This window comes from Quercus lobata, chromosome 1, assembly GCF_001633185.2.
Source record: "Quercus lobata isolate SW786 chromosome 1, ValleyOak3.0 Primary Assembly, whole genome shotgun sequence".
Taxonomy (NCBI): Eukaryota; Viridiplantae; Streptophyta; class Magnoliopsida; order Fagales; family Fagaceae; genus Quercus; species Quercus lobata.
Window position 1 is genome coordinate 14,980,384 of NC_044904.1, and position 17,483 is coordinate 14,997,866.

Genomic DNA, 17,483 nt, shown 5'->3' on the forward strand with positions numbered 1-17,483 from the left:
AACCTTTGTGTTTGAAGTATTTAAAAGTCTAATATCTATGTAATCATGTATACATTAGGTTGACTAGACCTTCAGTTTCTGTATCTATTAATGGTGCATGGACCTAATATATGCAGAAAGAACTAGTGCAAGTATTTGAAAGTTGAAGCTAGCTATACCTTATCCAGAGTGAACCATTGTAATGAAAAGGAGGCTCGAATAATATTGGTTACTTTATGGAGCAAAAATCAACTCTTAATTACATCTCTAAAGAAAAGAAAAATAGAATTGACCACTTTTTGTTTGATTTTATTTTTAAAGTATTCAAAAAAAAAAAAAAAAAAACAATTTTGCACCAGTTACGTGTTAGAATTTTGAAATGTTTCAAACAATATAAATAATTTTTTACTTGCACCATCTCTTATACATTGTACTTGTACACATACTTTTCATTGCGTATCTACTATCTACCATGACCGTGAAAAACCTAACAAACCAAATTTGTGAACCAGATTAATTAAACTTTGGCCATAAAGATAATAATGAAAAAAAAAAAAAAAAAATCCAAATTTGGTCCAAATGATGATTTGGTATCATGTGGAAACCAAACCCCATTAATAGGCTTATTCATTTGAGGCTTTTTGTTTTTGGTCTGGAGTGGTTTGTTCATGACCTTATGACCTAATGGAGAAGACAATTCATAGTTGTTTTACTTTGCGGAAAACTCGAGGCTTTGTCTCTATGGGCAAAAAGAACCCCATTAAAACACAGTGAAGCAAAGAGGTTATGATACAAGAAATTTTGGAGTTTTTCCTACAGAAAAAGGAAAAGAAAGTTTGGATTTTTGGGATTTTTAGAGTTTCAATATATGGCGTCCGCTCCTGATAATAACTTTTTATCATCAGATCAAGACACCAATCAATTTTTGGTATAGGCGAAGATTAAACTCGAGATCTTTCATTCAACCATCAGAGATTTTACCAATTGAGTTAACTTAAAACCCACTTGAATTTTTGGGATTTTAATTTTCCACGTAATAGGAAAAACCCAAGAATTTATGGTAGCCATACAGCTGTGAATTTGGAGACCACGCCTAGCGACTTCAATATAGAAAGAAATATCCACATGTCAGCTTTTTATGAGAAGTCAAACTAAATTACTTAAGAAAGAACCTTTAATTTTTTTTGGACAAACTGACATGACAGCTCTGCATATTCTTCGCATTGTCGCGTCTTGATTAGTAGTTGATTTTTTTTATTTATATTTTTTGAGAGAGTTAGTAGTTGATTGATTGTAGCCAATTTGTAGGATTTTAATTTTAAGACGAACCAAATCCTTCCTTTATTTGGAAAGATAAAAACCAATTTGGTTTTGGATTTTACCATAAAATACGACCCCATAAACGTAGGCAGAAAATTGGTAAAGAAGATTAATAAGTGCTATAATTGATGTTGAGTCGGTAACACCTAATTATGCAAAAAATTTGATATATTACTTTTATGTTTATGTGTTTTAATAAATATTACTATTTCCTAAAAAAAATTATACAAAAATGATTTTGTTCTAATCACAAATTACGGTTATAATAAAAAAAATTGTGAAGAATTTTATGTTTCCAACAAAAGGGATATTATCTACATTAACCTTCCTATGTTTTTCTGAAAATTGTATGCAAAGTAAATAAATATACTTTATTAACAAAACCATAACGGTTCTATAAAAAAAAGAAAAAAAATAAATAACGGTAGGCATAATTGTATCCGTCTTTATTAGTGTACACAAATATCTAGTTTTAAGTTTTTTTTTTTTTTTTTTTTTTTGAGAGAGAGAATTTTAACTTATGACGTTCGTTTTTTATAATAACTATTTTATTATTAGATCAAGACACCAGTCAATTTTTTATATAAGCGGGGATTAAACCCTAGATCTCTTATTTAACTATCAGATATTTTACTAGTTGAGTTAACTGGAACTCACAGATTTAAGTAGTTGAATGACATGTCAAAACTTATTCAATTGACACTTCATAGTATTTTTAACAAATAAATATAGAGTGTAAATTCTCTCTGTCTTGTAACTATTGAATTAAAAAAATGAATTAAATTTATAAAAGGAACTGATACTATTTTTGTTTTGAATCAGAAAAAATAAAAACATTTTGTGTTGGCTCCTTTATTGCATAGAATAATGTAGAGGAGAATATTTTATTGTTTTTAAATAATAAGGCAACCCCGGCCCCCCACTAGATGGCCAAATGTCAATGATGATCTTCACGGTTCACACACTCTCTCTCTCTCTCTCTCGCTCACCATGAATTTGGACATCTCACGCAATGTATCCACATGCTTCGCTTACCAGTTACCATTATTCACCAAAACGTGCACATTACAAACTCCTGCACAATTGATTAGTGTAAGCCACTTGGTCTCCCAAATATCTCTCTCTCTCTCTCTCTCTCTCTCTAAAAGATACCTATTAATTTGTGCAACACATGATTAGTACACGAATCAATCACAGATGTCCATTTAAAAAGAAACAGTTTATTTAGCTTTTTGTTGAAAATATGTTATAGTATACTTTGAAAAAGTAAGAAAAAACAGAAGGAAAAAAAAAAAAAAAAACTATACATCAAAACTAAAAAACAAAAAGGTGGCTTACAAGCTAGTGCCAAACATACTCTCTAAATCTCATAGCAATAACATAGAGGAAATTAAATGTGAATAATTCTTTTAATAATGTTATAAATACAACATTTTTTGCAATTTTTTTTTTTTTTTTTTTGTAAATTATTGAAATGTTCCCAATGGGTGTATCTAACCTAAACTTATTGTAATTCTTAACATTGTCATAAAAAAAGTACAAGGATAACCTAAAAAAAATAAGTACGTAATTGATGAAGAAAGAATTTGATTCCAGTGTTTAAGTGATCGAGCTACCAAAACAAAAGGGATAGTGGGGCCAAATAATCATGTGGACCTTAATAAGTAAGTTATAACCAAATGTATGTTTGTGGTATGATTTAGGAGTATCTTTCTTGGGAGAATATTACTGTGGCAAACAAGGTCAGGACCCCATGAGAGAGACGATCTCAAATTTAGCAAAAGTGACTTGCAAAGTAAGGAATGAGATAGTTGGTTAATTAGGTGTAACTGTTAGGCTTAGAGCTAAAAGTATGGTGGACCCTAGAAATAGAAAAACAAAAAGAGAAAGCAATAGTAATATAATATATATATATATATATAGTAATAACAAAAAGCAAAATAATTATAAGAGAAACAGGTGGATACGTATGGCAATGGCAGTTACCAACTCAGCTTTCTATCTATTTATTCTTTGTCTTCTAATGAAACTGATCTGTGCCACTGTGTGTGTTTGTGTGTCTGTGTGAAAGAGATAGAGAAAGAGTGTGTGTGTGTGTGTGTTTAACTTTATTGTAATCAAAGAAACACACAAAAATGGAACCTAATCCACGACTTTTGGTTGTGGTGGTGGTGCTGCCAAACCCTAGCCACGCCATCTCTCTCTCTCTCTTTCTCTCTCTCTTAAGTGTTACACATCGCTCTCCCACTTAAAAAAGAACATACAAAATTAAAGAAGAAGAAAAAAAAAAAAAAAGATGCCCCATCACTCACTTTTCGTGAATGAAAGGCAACCATGAACACTAACCACTTACTTACTCAAAGTATTCAAGCACTCTAACTTCAACAAGTAGATCATCAATATAGCAAACAACAATAATAATAAAAAAATGAATTCAAAGAATTGACAAGTATGAATATTAATAATAAAAATAGTAACTTAAAATAATGATAATAATTCACAATGATCAAGAATAACCAATAATTTTTTTTTTTTTGATTTTTTTTTTTGTTTCCGTCACATCCTAGTAATGGCAATCCACCAAGGCTGAGGCGGAGAACACAAGACTTTGTTGTGCTGCTGCTGATGTGAATTGGAACTTAGAATCATCTTCTGGTGCTGGAAGATTTAGATCCAAAGATAGAATATTTCTTCTTGGCTTGATCTCAACGTGCTTGGATTCCAAAGTGGTACTTATTGTTGTTTCAACGCCCATCGTCACCATTTGGCTTGGTGATGCTGCTACTGCTGATCTATGCCGTCTCATGTGTCCACCAAGGGCTTGACCAGACATAAATTCCAAACCACATATGGAACACTCATGGATTTTGGTCTTGTTGTTGTTGTTGGTATTGATCAAACCTTTGTTGGGTGCTGCACCAATTTGGACATGTTTGGGAGGAGAACTAGTGGTACAATTGTTTCTAATATTGATTTGCGCTTCTTCAACATATTCTGTGGATGGTGGTGTTGCTGTTGGTGCTGCTTTTTTCTCTTCTATCATCGGCTTAGGCTTTTTGTGACTTGCTCTGTGACCACCAAGGGCTTGAAATGAAGGGAAAGCCCGGTTACAAGTCTTGCACTCGTAAATATAGAACCCGGACTTGGTAGTAGTAGTAGCAGTAGTTGCTGTTGTTGTGGTTGTGGCTAATTCTGGTGATTGCCTTGTGCCAACACCTTTGGCTAAGAGTATCAAACAATTAGCCATGTCTTCCTCTTCTTCAGTGCTCTCATATACATCCACTTCGCAATTAGTTCCTGCTGATGGTGATGAAATCGAAGCATAATCACTAGTGTTACCACTACCAGCAAGCCCAACACTTGATGAGCTAGAAGTGAGAGCAAGATCAAAGGGAGACAAGGGCCTCTGGCGCTTGGTACGCTTGCCTTTGACGATTTGGGTGTGGCCATTAGACCCCATGACAGCTACTTCTTCTTGACCTTCCATAAGAAAAAAAAAAAAGAGCAATAGCTAGCTAGAGAGAGAGAGAGAGAGAGAAAGAGAGAGAGAGCTTACTCACACAAAGAAAGAAAGAAAGAAAGAAAGAAAGTAGGAATATGATGAAAAGTATTGAGAGAATACAAAGAAGTATAGTGATAGAAGAGAGGAATGAAGTAAGCAAGGTTGGGAGAGTGGGTGTTGATATATATAGTGAATGGTAAGGAATAGCTTTGTTGTTGATGTGTATATATATATATATATATTTATATAGTGAATATGGTAACAATATTAAGAGAGTTTTGTTGGGAGTCAATGCAAATGCAATGCCGTCCCCAGTGAGCAGTTACCTTAAAATTAGTCTGCCACCAAAATCTTCCTTGCGTTTCCAACCTTTGAAGTGTTACTAACAAGAAAAGTTTTACTTTCAACGCGCTTTAAATGCACGTAAGGGTACGCTTCCATATTCGGAGAATCCTATTCTGTCTGCAAGATTTTTTTTTTTTTTTTTTTAATTATTAAAATTTAAACCCAATTTTTTCTGCAGAATTAGCAATATATTATAATTTTAAAAAAAATTAATACGGTTCTCATGGTCATTAATTTTGCGCGTGCTTGAAGTGTGATGTACATATATATTTTGTTTCTATAATTAACCAGCTAGATTAATATTTTAGTTACTTCACTAAGCAGGTTTTAGTGATACATATTTAGAGAGAGAGTATAGAGTTAGGTGAAAATTAGAGGTGAGAATTTGGTTAGAAAGAGAAAGCATAACTGAAAAAAGGTATATTTAGAGGTAAAGACAGTTCAAGAAGGGTGGGTGTATGTTAACGTTTAGGTCCGTTTCTCACTCTCTTTCAGCTCACACTATGCCGACTAAGTCACACGAATATACACAAACCCCATTAAAGCAAAGGGCAAAGGGCAAAGGGGAAGGGCTTGCACGTTAAAAGCATGCCACTCTCTCATTATTCACTCCATGTCTTCTTAAAGAAAAGTACTGATACATATTATACATCTATATATCTGAGTAATGAGAGATTCGGGTGGCTTTCAAGCAAGCCATTCCCTATCACTTTTTCTCTTAGCTGACTACTACTCTATTTCTCTCTCATCTAAAGCTTGTGAGAATAGGGTTGTAGTTTGGGGCACCCTGTACCAAGCCCAACAGGAAAGGAAAGGGGCATAACTGTGTACTTATCTCAAGTGATTTGAGCTTCTAGTTAAGGTGGGAGAGTGTGTAAAAATTGTGTACCACACACGTCTATGACATGGGTCATTTTTTGGCATTGTTCAATTAAGGAGTGCCTAATTTCGTGCTCTTGGAGGCATCATGATGAATTTGCAGCTACCTCACCTCATGGCTCATGACATATTTTATTACTTAATAGAAACCATTATGATTAAGGTTTTTTTAAAAGAGAAGAACGTCTTTACCATTTAATTGTTTTAATAATCTACCTACTGATGCACCCTTTTCACACTCGATTTGTTTATATATGATTAGATTTTAACACTTTCACATGAGTCCATCACGGATACTTAAGCATATCATGTCAACTTATGCACCAATCATCTAATATTATTTTTGTTTTTAAAATGCAAATAATCAATTTCACGATTAAGATATATGTTATATAACATTTCATCATATAAAATTTTATTTTACTATATAATAAATGATTATTGATTTTAAATGATGTTATTTTATATTCACCTTTTTAAGTTTATGAAATATTAAATATATACTGTAAAATTAACCCTCTCCAATTTAAACCAAATGTGAGCTGCTTCTCCGCTTTAAAAAGTTGGTTTCAATTATCAAACAAATAATTCTTAAGCTTAAGTTTCAATTTAATTTTTTATTAAGTCAAGTTAGCACAACCGTTGGGATCAAGCATTGATAATAATATCATGATTTATTAACTTCTGTGCAGAAGATTAAGACTTTAAAATGTGCCTAATAATAGTATAATACTACTTAATTTATTTATTTTTTGATGGGTAGACTATTACTTAATTTACTTCATCTTAAGATGGCTTAAATTAATTGGAAAGCTGTTACATTGCCTTTTATTCAAATACTTTAATTGAGCCACACTGGTTCTCTGATCAGAGCTATATATATTTTTAGTGATACCATTACAGTGTAAGCCTTTTTTTAATCTTCAATGGCAAGGAAGAAGACATGCATGAAATTATTTCAGTTTCATGGGAGGTTCTAAGTTGACAAAAATAAACTAATTGGGGGACTAAACATTCGGCTTGTCTCCAATACAGTCAGGTCCACTTAGTTGAGGCATTCACTGTAATATTCATCAGCATTTTGTACCATTGCTGATGGTTCCAATTAGTCAACTCAGCTCATAGTGAGAAACTCTGATAAAAAGGATATTTTTAACCTTTGTAAAAGCACTGATTCTTTTTCTTAATCCTTCAATACCATATTTTGTTTTTGATGGGTATTGGAAGCTTAAAAGCATTGAATCTGGATAATATTTTGTAAATTACATCATTTCAAAGAAAAATGTTGAAAGTATACCACTGAGCAGTACTTGCTGTTGGCATCTAATTCAACTATAGGAGCTAAGTCCTGCCTAACTAGGGCTGCTCACAAAATTGGAAGACCCAAATATCTGTTGGATTTGACTCAACCTATCTATTCTAGATTGGTCGATACAGGGACGAAACCAAAATTCCGACTTAAGGGATCATAGCATGAATCAACAAATTTTAATAAAAATTCAAGTTAAAATTTATTTGGTATTAAAAAAATATTAATAGAAGAAAAATAAATGTTTCTGAATTATATGCATTATCAAATATTATAACTAACTTTTCTATATATAACTTACTAGTCAAACAAAAGTCATATCTATCATCTAATTTTGAATCCAATATTTTTCAAATTAAAAAACTAAACAGTGTTTTCAAGTAAAAAGAAAAAGAAAAATTACACAAACAAGTCATTTATGTGAACCAAATAATATCGCAGTGGTACCCAAATCCCAAGTCCCAAATATTTAACCTATTTTGATGTCCCACAAAACACACACCACACAAGTACACAAGGTCACAATGCGCACAATATATATATATATATACACACACACACACACATACACACAAAAGTAAAGTTTAGAGAAAGTTCAATAAAAATTTGAAACTAGAATATAATTTTGTATCATGTATCTAAATTTATGTGGGAACTACACCATAATTAGGGGTGGCAATTTGTGTTTGCGTGTCAAGTTTGTGTCGTGTCAACTCATTAGTATTCGACTATATAGGTCAACACTAACCCGACATGTTTATTAAACGGGTTAAGATTTCTCAATCCTAACATGACTCATTTATTAAACGGGTCAGTCATGTTAACCTGTTTATCAGATTTTATCAAAATGAAAAAAAATATATAAAAAAACAAACAAATAAATATTTTTAATATAAAATTCAGAACTAACGAGTAACTGCATCACTAATAATCATTCAAAACTAAAGCATATCCTAATATCACAAATAATCAATCACAATATGTCAAAGAAAATAAACCACAACAACTAATAAGTTTATATACCTAGAGTTTGAAGGGTATATTGGTAAAATGTTATTTAATTAAACGGTCAGACAGGTCAAATAGGTTCTATATGTTCAACACTAACTCAATCTGTTTATTAAATGGGTCAGTCGTATTAACCCGAATATGACACAAACCCATTAAGTCTCAACCCATAACTTGCTAATTTCGTGTCGTGTCGGGTTCGCAGGTCATGTCCAATTTTGCCACCCCCTAACCATAATTATCCACTTAAGTTTGTACCATGTGTCCACTTAATTTTTTAATCTTTGTGTCAAGTGAGTTAATAAGTGCAAAATACTAAGAATCTAATATTAATGAACTATAATATTAAAAAAAAAAAAATCAATCACATATACTCAATAAAATCACCACACAACAAAAATCATCACATGTTCTATCTTATTAAAAATTAGAAAAAAAATGATCATAAGTAGTATTAAATTTAGGTAAGAATTTTAATATGTTACTAATTACGTTTACTTTAAAAAAATAATTTGACTAATTATTTATATTTTTATGATAAAAATTGTGTTTAATTTTAAATGTATCTAAACGTATACATTAATGCATATGTTACAGGCTATTTTTTTAATAATTTGACTAATTATTTATATTTTATAATAAAAATTGTGTTTAATTTTATATGCATCCATGCGATTGTATGAGTTACATGCTAATCTGTATATATATATATTAATAGGTAAAACTGAAAGAAAATCCAATTAGATTCTAAATTGGATTCCAAATGTTGTCTAATTTTACGCCATGTATCCTATTTAAGTTTTTTTTTTTTTTTTTTTTTTTTTTTTTTTTTTTGGTTCTAGGTGAGTTAATGAAGTACAAAAGATGAAGAGTCTAATATAAATAAATCATCAAAACCCAATAAAAAAAAAAAAAAAAGTAAAATCATGTGTATATCCAAAAGAAATTAAAATAAAAAAATAAAAGAGAGAGAGAGAGAGAGTATAATTAATTTGAATCAATATATGTTTGTAATTGTAATTTTTTATATAATTGTACCGTGTATATGCATGGGTTATACACTAGTATATGTTAATAGGCAAAACTGAGAGGAAGTCCAATTAAATTCTAAATTGGAGTCTAATTTTGCACCACGTGTCTTATCTAATTTTTAAATTTGTGTGTCAAGTGAATTATTAGGTGCAACTATCAAAGAGTCTAAATTCAATTAGAGTCTAAATTGAATTTTAATTGAAGTTCAATTTTGCACCATTTGTCTCATCTAATTTTTTAACTTTGTGGCAAGTGAATTATCGAGTGCAAAAACCAAAAAGTCTAGATCCAATTAGATTTTAAATCATATATATAATGAGAAATTATTACATATTTTAGAGAGAGGGACAGTATAATTTGAATCTATATATGTGTGTAATTGTAATTTTTTTTAATTGTACTGTGCATATGCACTGATTATACACTAGTCAGTATATATTAATAGGTAAATTGAGAGAAAATCCTATTAGATTCTAAATTGGATTCCAAATGTTGTCTAATTTTATGCCATGTGTTCTATTTAAGTTTTTTTTTTAATTTATTTTTGTTCTAGGTGAGTCAATGAAGTACAAAAGACGAAGAGTCTAATATAAATAAATCATCAAAAAATGTACATAATGAGAAACTATTACATATTTTAGAAATTCATGACTTAAAAAATGTAATTGTGAACTCATATATATATATATAGATATATATGTGTGTGTGTGTGTAATTGTGATTGTATTTAAATGTATCCGTATATATGCACGAAGTTACACACTAATTGCAATAATATATAGGTAAAATGACCAATTTGTTTTTAGGTTTATTTAATCAATTTTTAATTTTTGAGGGTCAAGCATAGTTAATTTGAGGCTAATTTTTAAATATTTAAAAATTGGGATCCTCTTTTATATTTTTACTTTCATTATTAATTGAGAACCTGGAGATATGGTGGTTTGTTCACAAGTTGACAACCTTCTTAGCACTAGTTGAACTTAGCCTATATAGGTATTTATTAGGAGTAATTTTTATTTTAGGAGGGGGTATAGGTGTGGGTTAGTTGTTGATTTTCATTTTTCTAGTTAATTTATTTGGGCCAACTTAATTCTTAAGAAGGAGCTTGGTGTAATCTTTGAAAATCTAACTTTCAAATTTTAACTACATTTACTTTAAAAGAAAATCACAATATATAGATTAAAAAAATAACAATATATATAAAATAATTAACAATATATTATAGGGTTAAGATTGTGTCCAGTGCATCACGAGTCCAATTTTGAACACATGTCTATATCCCAATATACCTAATCACCAATGTACTAATGCATTTGACACAAGTTGTGTATGTATATATATATATATATATATATAGAGCCGGGGGGCCATGGACCATGGTCCCCTCCATTCTATCTCTAGGTCCGATATGGTTAGATCAAGTGGCGGATTTACTCTCCCCACCCAACTTTGACCTTATAATAAATGGAATAGATTACTGCATTAATAATTTTATTTAATTCTTGAGGAGCCCATGTCCTTGAAATTGAATGATATGATAAATCTTTTATTATAGGATATCTCTCCTGATCTTTTTTACACTCCTTTTTCCTTTTTTTTTTTTTGCTAAAACTTGTGAAAAATGTCCTTGATGTCTTTAAATTCACCAACTGGGTTCATGAACCGTTGACCAACTTCATTTGATACAATGCTTCTTTGGAGTATATAGTAGCCCAAAGATAATGCCAACTAAAAAGGTCTGCTAGCTAATTCATAAAAATAATAAGAATAATAATTAGTCTGCTTACTCTTTTTTCTTTTTTTTTTGGTGGAATAATGGTCTGCCAACTCTTTTAAGTTATAACCATGGTTATTTAAATCTTTTCTCACAATGATTAGACTACACATTATTGCGTAGATGCTTGGTTACATTACATTAATTCAACTAATATGCCTTTTGATTTACGGGATCCATTAGTTAAAGAAAAACTAAAAAAATTTGCCAAATACGTAGTATCATTTCTTGTACCTAACATCACTGAATTCAGTCTCTTTTTTTTTTTTTTTTTTGAGAAACAAAAAAAATTGTTTTTTTTTACTGAATTGTGAATTGAGTTATTTAGTGGGAGCGGCGACTCTCTAGAAAGTATAGTCTATACCTTACTTCACAAGTAATTATCACCCTATATCCGTACGAATCTATCACCTTTCTTTCTTTTTTTTTCTTTTTTTTTTTAAATGAATGAATCTACTATTATTTATAAGTATTTGATTTTATTAGGTGGAATCTATTAATTAAAGAATGTAACTTCAATTATTAGAGTATTCCTACACTTACCAAAGAGGATCTAACCGTGATGGATACCACGGTTCATTTTTCAATTATTCTATTGGGAATAATAAATTAATTAAAAAGCCAAAATATACTGTGTGCCATTATTGTGATACTATTATCCCAGTTTATGCCAATAAGTTATCGGCATAACTATTCTAAAAAATAAAATAAAAAATAATTTTTAAAAAAAAAAAAGAAGAAGAAAAAGTTATTGGCATAACGAATCTATCTCTTGTCTACCAAAAATTTGTGGAGTATATGTTATTATTTCCTCTAGTGAAGCATGAATCTACGTGCATTGTCCTTATGAAAATGGTGATAGCACGATTTAAGCTAAAAATTATTTGTATTCTTTGTCCCTAGCCTAGTGGATAAATTGTGAATTATTGTGATTAGCGACCACACATGTAAAGAAAACAGCCAAGACAATAATGAGAATGCCTAATCGAAAAAGCTTATGCATGAACCATGTAAACAAAAAATAATAATAATAATAATAATTGGAACTTACTCTTTGTCACGTTGGTATTTCTTTATACCTTTCTAGATAACTAGATTACACTGGCCCTCATATATTCCTTTTCGAGGAATAGTAGATATTTTAAGAAAAGTAGCTTCCTATCTGATTAGGATATTCATTATATAACTTTTGTTAGGGATTGAACTTTCAACTCAATAAATAGTATTAATTCAATTGTTATAAACTCAATAAATAGTATAAATTCAATTGTTATAACAATTGAAGGATATGAGAATTTTTACCCTGATTCTACTTGTAAAGAAGACTAATCAATACAACTGACTTATAGAGCTTTTTGCTATTAGATAGTAATTCAGATGATTATCTATGGGTATTTCTAATTTTATAACCTGATTGATAATCATATGACTTGTTTAAATAACTTCTTTCTTGTAATTGAAATCAAAGTAAATGATCATTGAATCGTCGTGTTATAAATTGGTGGTGGAGGTTTGAAGGAAAATTCTTTCACTTAAAAGTAGATAAATTGAAAGGTAGAAAAGGTGTATATTGGATAGGCAAACTTCTTTACCTAAAAGAAGATATGATTTGTTAGACAAGTAGATTATCTTTGCACAAATCAATAGAGGAATATACTTCTAGGAAATGGCCAGATGGGCCAATTAATTTTGGAAGCCATAAAAACAATTAACCAAAAATTCAATCCTTTAAGAGGAAGTAATTAATTAAACTCATCCACTCAATCAAGACCTTAAATTGTTCAAGATGCCCCTTTTTTTCTCTCTCTCTTTGAGATGGGTAAATTCTAATTAGTGAATTTAAGACTTAATTAGTGTAGTGGTAGGATTGGCCATTCAAAACCTAAAGTGTACTGGGGAGTTGGGATATATTCTTTGAGTGGATTAGAATTTGAAAATTAATGGTCTCAGATGATGGATAGGTTGGCCTAGTAACAGCAATTAGGTTTGCTACCTAAAGCATAGGTTTGGGAAATATATTGAAGTTATCAACAAAAGCATTAAGCGATATAAAATTCCATTCCTTTTCGTATAGACTTGTTAGGATAATTAAATGGGGTAATTAGCACTGATCCAAATTAGGTCCACTAAACATATGACCTTTTTCAGTCCAGAACAGTATAGAGAAGTATATTTGAAGGAAATGAATATTTCATACTAAAAAGGTTCAATGAATAGTGAAGTTTTGGAGTGGGAAAAAAAAGAGGGCGATTCTTAGCGTAACGTTGATTTTGGTTGTAAAGTTGTGTGAGGCACGTAAGGTGAGAGGTGTGTGTGTGTGTACGGTTTGATACTGCTAATTGCTGCCACTGTTTTTTTTATAAAGTTGGTGGAAGCAAGTAAAGCATTCTTCTTTCTCTCATTTATACTCAAACTTATATAAGATTATACTATAAACATATTTTTCAAGAAAAATATATATATACTTTGTTTCCTATCTTCAGGCCACACAACGTTACATCTTTCGTTACCACATACTTTTTCCCTTTAAAAAATTATATATATATATATATATATATGTAGAGAGAGAGACAGACCATAGTATTTAGAACTTATAATAATTCATAATTCTGAGAAGTGTTACATCCACAATATTTTCATAACACTTTCACAACAAATTATAGGTAGTAAGTTGTTATTGATTTTAATTTGAATCTACAACTTAGTGTCCGTTTGCCAACTTATTTTACTATTCAGCTTATTTATCTACTATTCATGGACCCCACTGCATTTTTTGATACTATTCATGGATCTTACTGTACTATTTCAGAATTTTTACATTTATCTACAGTATTTTCAGCAAAAAGTTTTCAGTTTCAGCAAAATAAGCAGATCCCAAATGGACCCTTAAATTACTTTTTTGGTCACCCATAACAACCAATAACGATCTATCATCTATGATTTGTTGTGAAATTATTGTGAAAATATTATGAACATAGCATTTCTTCAAAATTATTATTTTTTATCATCAAATCAATATATTAATTATGGTATGATGGCTATCCATGAGTTTTGTAGAGTTTCTTGTTTTGTAACCCTGTTCTAGTAACGTTATTTTTATTTTTTGAAAATCTGTGTGGGTGAAAAAGTGTATGAAAATACGTGTAATATTATTTAAAAACTGAAAATTGTTGCTTAAAATTCCATACCAAACAGCCCCTTCCCATATACATAAGCAAGGTAATAAGTCTGCTCATTACTGGCAAAATATACCCTCGGGCATTTCAGATTTCTTTACTTGGGTTTCGAAACAAAAATGTTCTTTGTTACTTTTCAGTCTTAATAAAGTTCTTTGTCCCCCCATTAAAAAAAAATCAAGACATTAATAAATTTTCTTTTTAGTGTAGGTGAGAGATCATTTACAACTTATAAATGTTCATTACACACACACGCATATGTGTGTGTGTGTGTGTGTGTGTGTGTGTGTGTGTGTGTGTGTGTGTGTGTGTTACTTGTGGGGGGGGGGGGGGGGGGTGGGTGAGAGGGCATCGTGATTTTTAGTATTATGTTAATTGGATTGATTTCTTTCACGCGTCTTCCTCACGCTAAAGTAGGCAAAGAGTGGGGCTACCTCATATTTAAATAAAGTTTTGATGTGCCCAATAGTTCATGACACATTACTGTCAAACTATTGCACCATCAACTATATTTGATCCATAACTTTCTTGCCCATATAAACACTTACTGTTATTGGACTAGTTTTAGTTAGCATAATTGCCTACGCATGTGAACCCAAGATACAATTTTAATAAGTTCCAGCTTGTTATTAATCTAATCATAGCGCCAAAATGCTGTTGGAGAAGAAACAACTATTTTTTTATATTATATTGAGATCTCTTAGTGCTAATCATTTTAGTTATCATGATTTCTTCGTGATAAATTAAGAAAGAAGTCTTCAGTAAAAGCATCCTCATATAGTAGCCTTACAGATTTAATTTCATCTCTGTTGATGTTGATTTTATGGAGCTTGTTTTACATAATCATAAAACAAATGAGAGAGAGAGAGAGAGAGAGAGTTAAAGATTCAGTAATATAAACTAAACAAACTTCATGCCCCCCCACCCACTCCCGAAGAAAAAAAAAAAAACGCACCCCATTTAATTTGTTTCAACCAGTAAAAACCCCAATTTCTGGTGTCAATTACCGGTCCCAAAATTTTGAAAATATTCATTTTAGATAACTCGAGCCAATAAAATATATACTATAGAATACAGCTTTTGAATAATGTATATGTATACTGGACACGATATGATGTAAATAAGTGTTCAAAATGCATTGAACAGAGCTTCACTGCACTTATAAATTTATATATCATATAAATATCCCCTTAACGGTAGCATTTACATGCATTAAAAATAGTCTAAAAAAAATTCTTTTGTTAATTAATTGAATAAATTATAATTTATCTCCTTATAATTTGGATTTATCACAATTTAATTCACACAAAATTTAAATGTTACATTTAAACCCCCTCAAATTTGACCTAAAATAGTTATTTGAATTTCATTCAAAATAAGAGTCATCTCACTTATGTTACACGTGCGGAAGTTTATGAGAGACATTATACAAAAATATTAAATACTCTTATCTTTAATTTGCCAAGAGCCTTGTATTTGTAAATTAATTTCTTAACACTCAGTGGCGAAGTCAGGAATTTATCTTTGGAGGGACCATGTATTAAAAAAAAAAATTGTGTGTATGAAATCTAAAATACTAGTAATGTACAATACTTCATAACTCAACATATATTATAAACAACAACTAAATACATATTAATATAGTAGTGTATATGGTAGATTTTAATCAAACTAATCAAGTACATTTATAAATTATAATGCCATACAGTATAAAATATATTGATTATTATAATAACAAATAATATATTATAAGGACATCAAAACAAAGCAAATGAAAAATAAAGTAACACAGGAGCACTGCATAGGGGTGAGGGGTCTACGGAAGTTTCAAGCTTGTCTTTCACTCTTTCTTGTCTAGTCTAGTCACACAGAACTTCTACTTTTTATATTGTAAACACAAAACTGTAGCAACAGTGGGGAAAGGAAAAGAACTAAAAGGACAAAAGAAAAAGAAGGCAAACGCCAACGTAGACAAAGAGAGAGTTACCTATGAGAGCACTAAGAGCAAAATGTTTTGCAATTGTGTAGGGGACTTGGTGGTGCGACGAATCAACAAAGTTTCTGACCTTTCAATTTTTCTATTGTTGTGGTACAAGTAAGCTCTAGATGTGTGGGGATGAATTTTTCCCTTTTATTTGTTGATGTAATTGTTAAAATACTTATGTGTTTATTTTAAAGATGCTAAATGTTTAATTATTGTAATTTTTTGACATACATATATATTTTTATATATATATATATATGAATTGTATTCTATTTAAATGAAAGTTATGTTTATTTTTAGACTTTCTTAAATATATGTGTGTGTGTGCGTGTGTGTGTTATCGGGTATGGGGGGCCAAAATGATAAGGTTCATTTAAAAATTTTCAAATTATTTAGGATAATTCCAAAAAAGGGGGGGTGGGTGGGGAAGACCCCCCTTGGTCCTGCTAATCATCCACCAATGTTAACACTTCTTAATGTTTCCAAGGAAAAAATTCATGGTTCAAATGCATCATTTTCATTGTAATTATCAAATTATCAACGATAAAAAAAAAATCAAGTCAAGTGTGAGATTCTTGATTTTTTTTTTGGATTATTTAAATACCACTAATTATTTAAACTGCATTGCATATTTGGGTTCATAGAAAAAGAAGAGGAGTAAGAAAGTAGAAGATATCATGGGTAATATGTTCAAAAAATATATAATTTGTTAATTCATATGAAACTTTGACTATTTCATTTTAGTAAAAATTTAAGGGATTCAAATATAAAAATAAAAATAAAAATCTTAAAGATTAAATTGTGATACCACCAAACAAAACAAAAGGGAGTAAATGGTAATTTAATTTATTAATCTAATTAATGTTATTAAAAGATATCAAAAAACACACATTTGAGTAGTGAACTTAGTACTCACTCCACTTCAACAGTTCACACGTCACTGACTGAGGGAACGAAGCTTGTGAGCCACTCATGACAAGAGGACAGGTTCATTTGCAACTAAGCACATCCTTATATTATTATTTTTTGGTAAATTGGATATTGCATTAAACTTAAGTGGCTAAGACCACTTCATTACAAATACGATCCTGGGTCGTGCCCAGTTTGTCCAAAAATAAAAGGGGGGTAATCACAGAGGGAGGGGCTTCAAAAACAACAAAATAATAATAATGATA

At 30.5% G+C, this 17,483-nt stretch overlaps 1 protein-coding gene across 1 annotated transcript; it reads right to left on the reverse strand.

The window, feature by feature from the left end:
* Positions 1–3,789: 3,789 nt before the first annotated feature.
* LOC115981069 (zinc finger protein ZAT5-like) lies at positions 3,790–5,005 on the reverse strand. The gene has a single exon (XM_031103285.1). It carries the CDS (start codon positions 4,784–4,786, stop codon positions 3,863–3,865), a length of 924 nt encoding a protein of 307 aa, XP_030959145.1. The 5' UTR covers positions 4,787–5,005; the 3' UTR covers positions 3,790–3,862.
* Between the last annotated feature and the right edge of the window lie 12,478 nt (positions 5,006–17,483).

Excerpts from the sequence above, each read along its gene's own strand:
- LOC115981069 (XM_031103285.1), bottom strand. The coding sequence starts at position 4,786 with ATGGAAGGTCAAGAAGAAGTAGCTGTCATGGGGTCTAATGGCCACACC.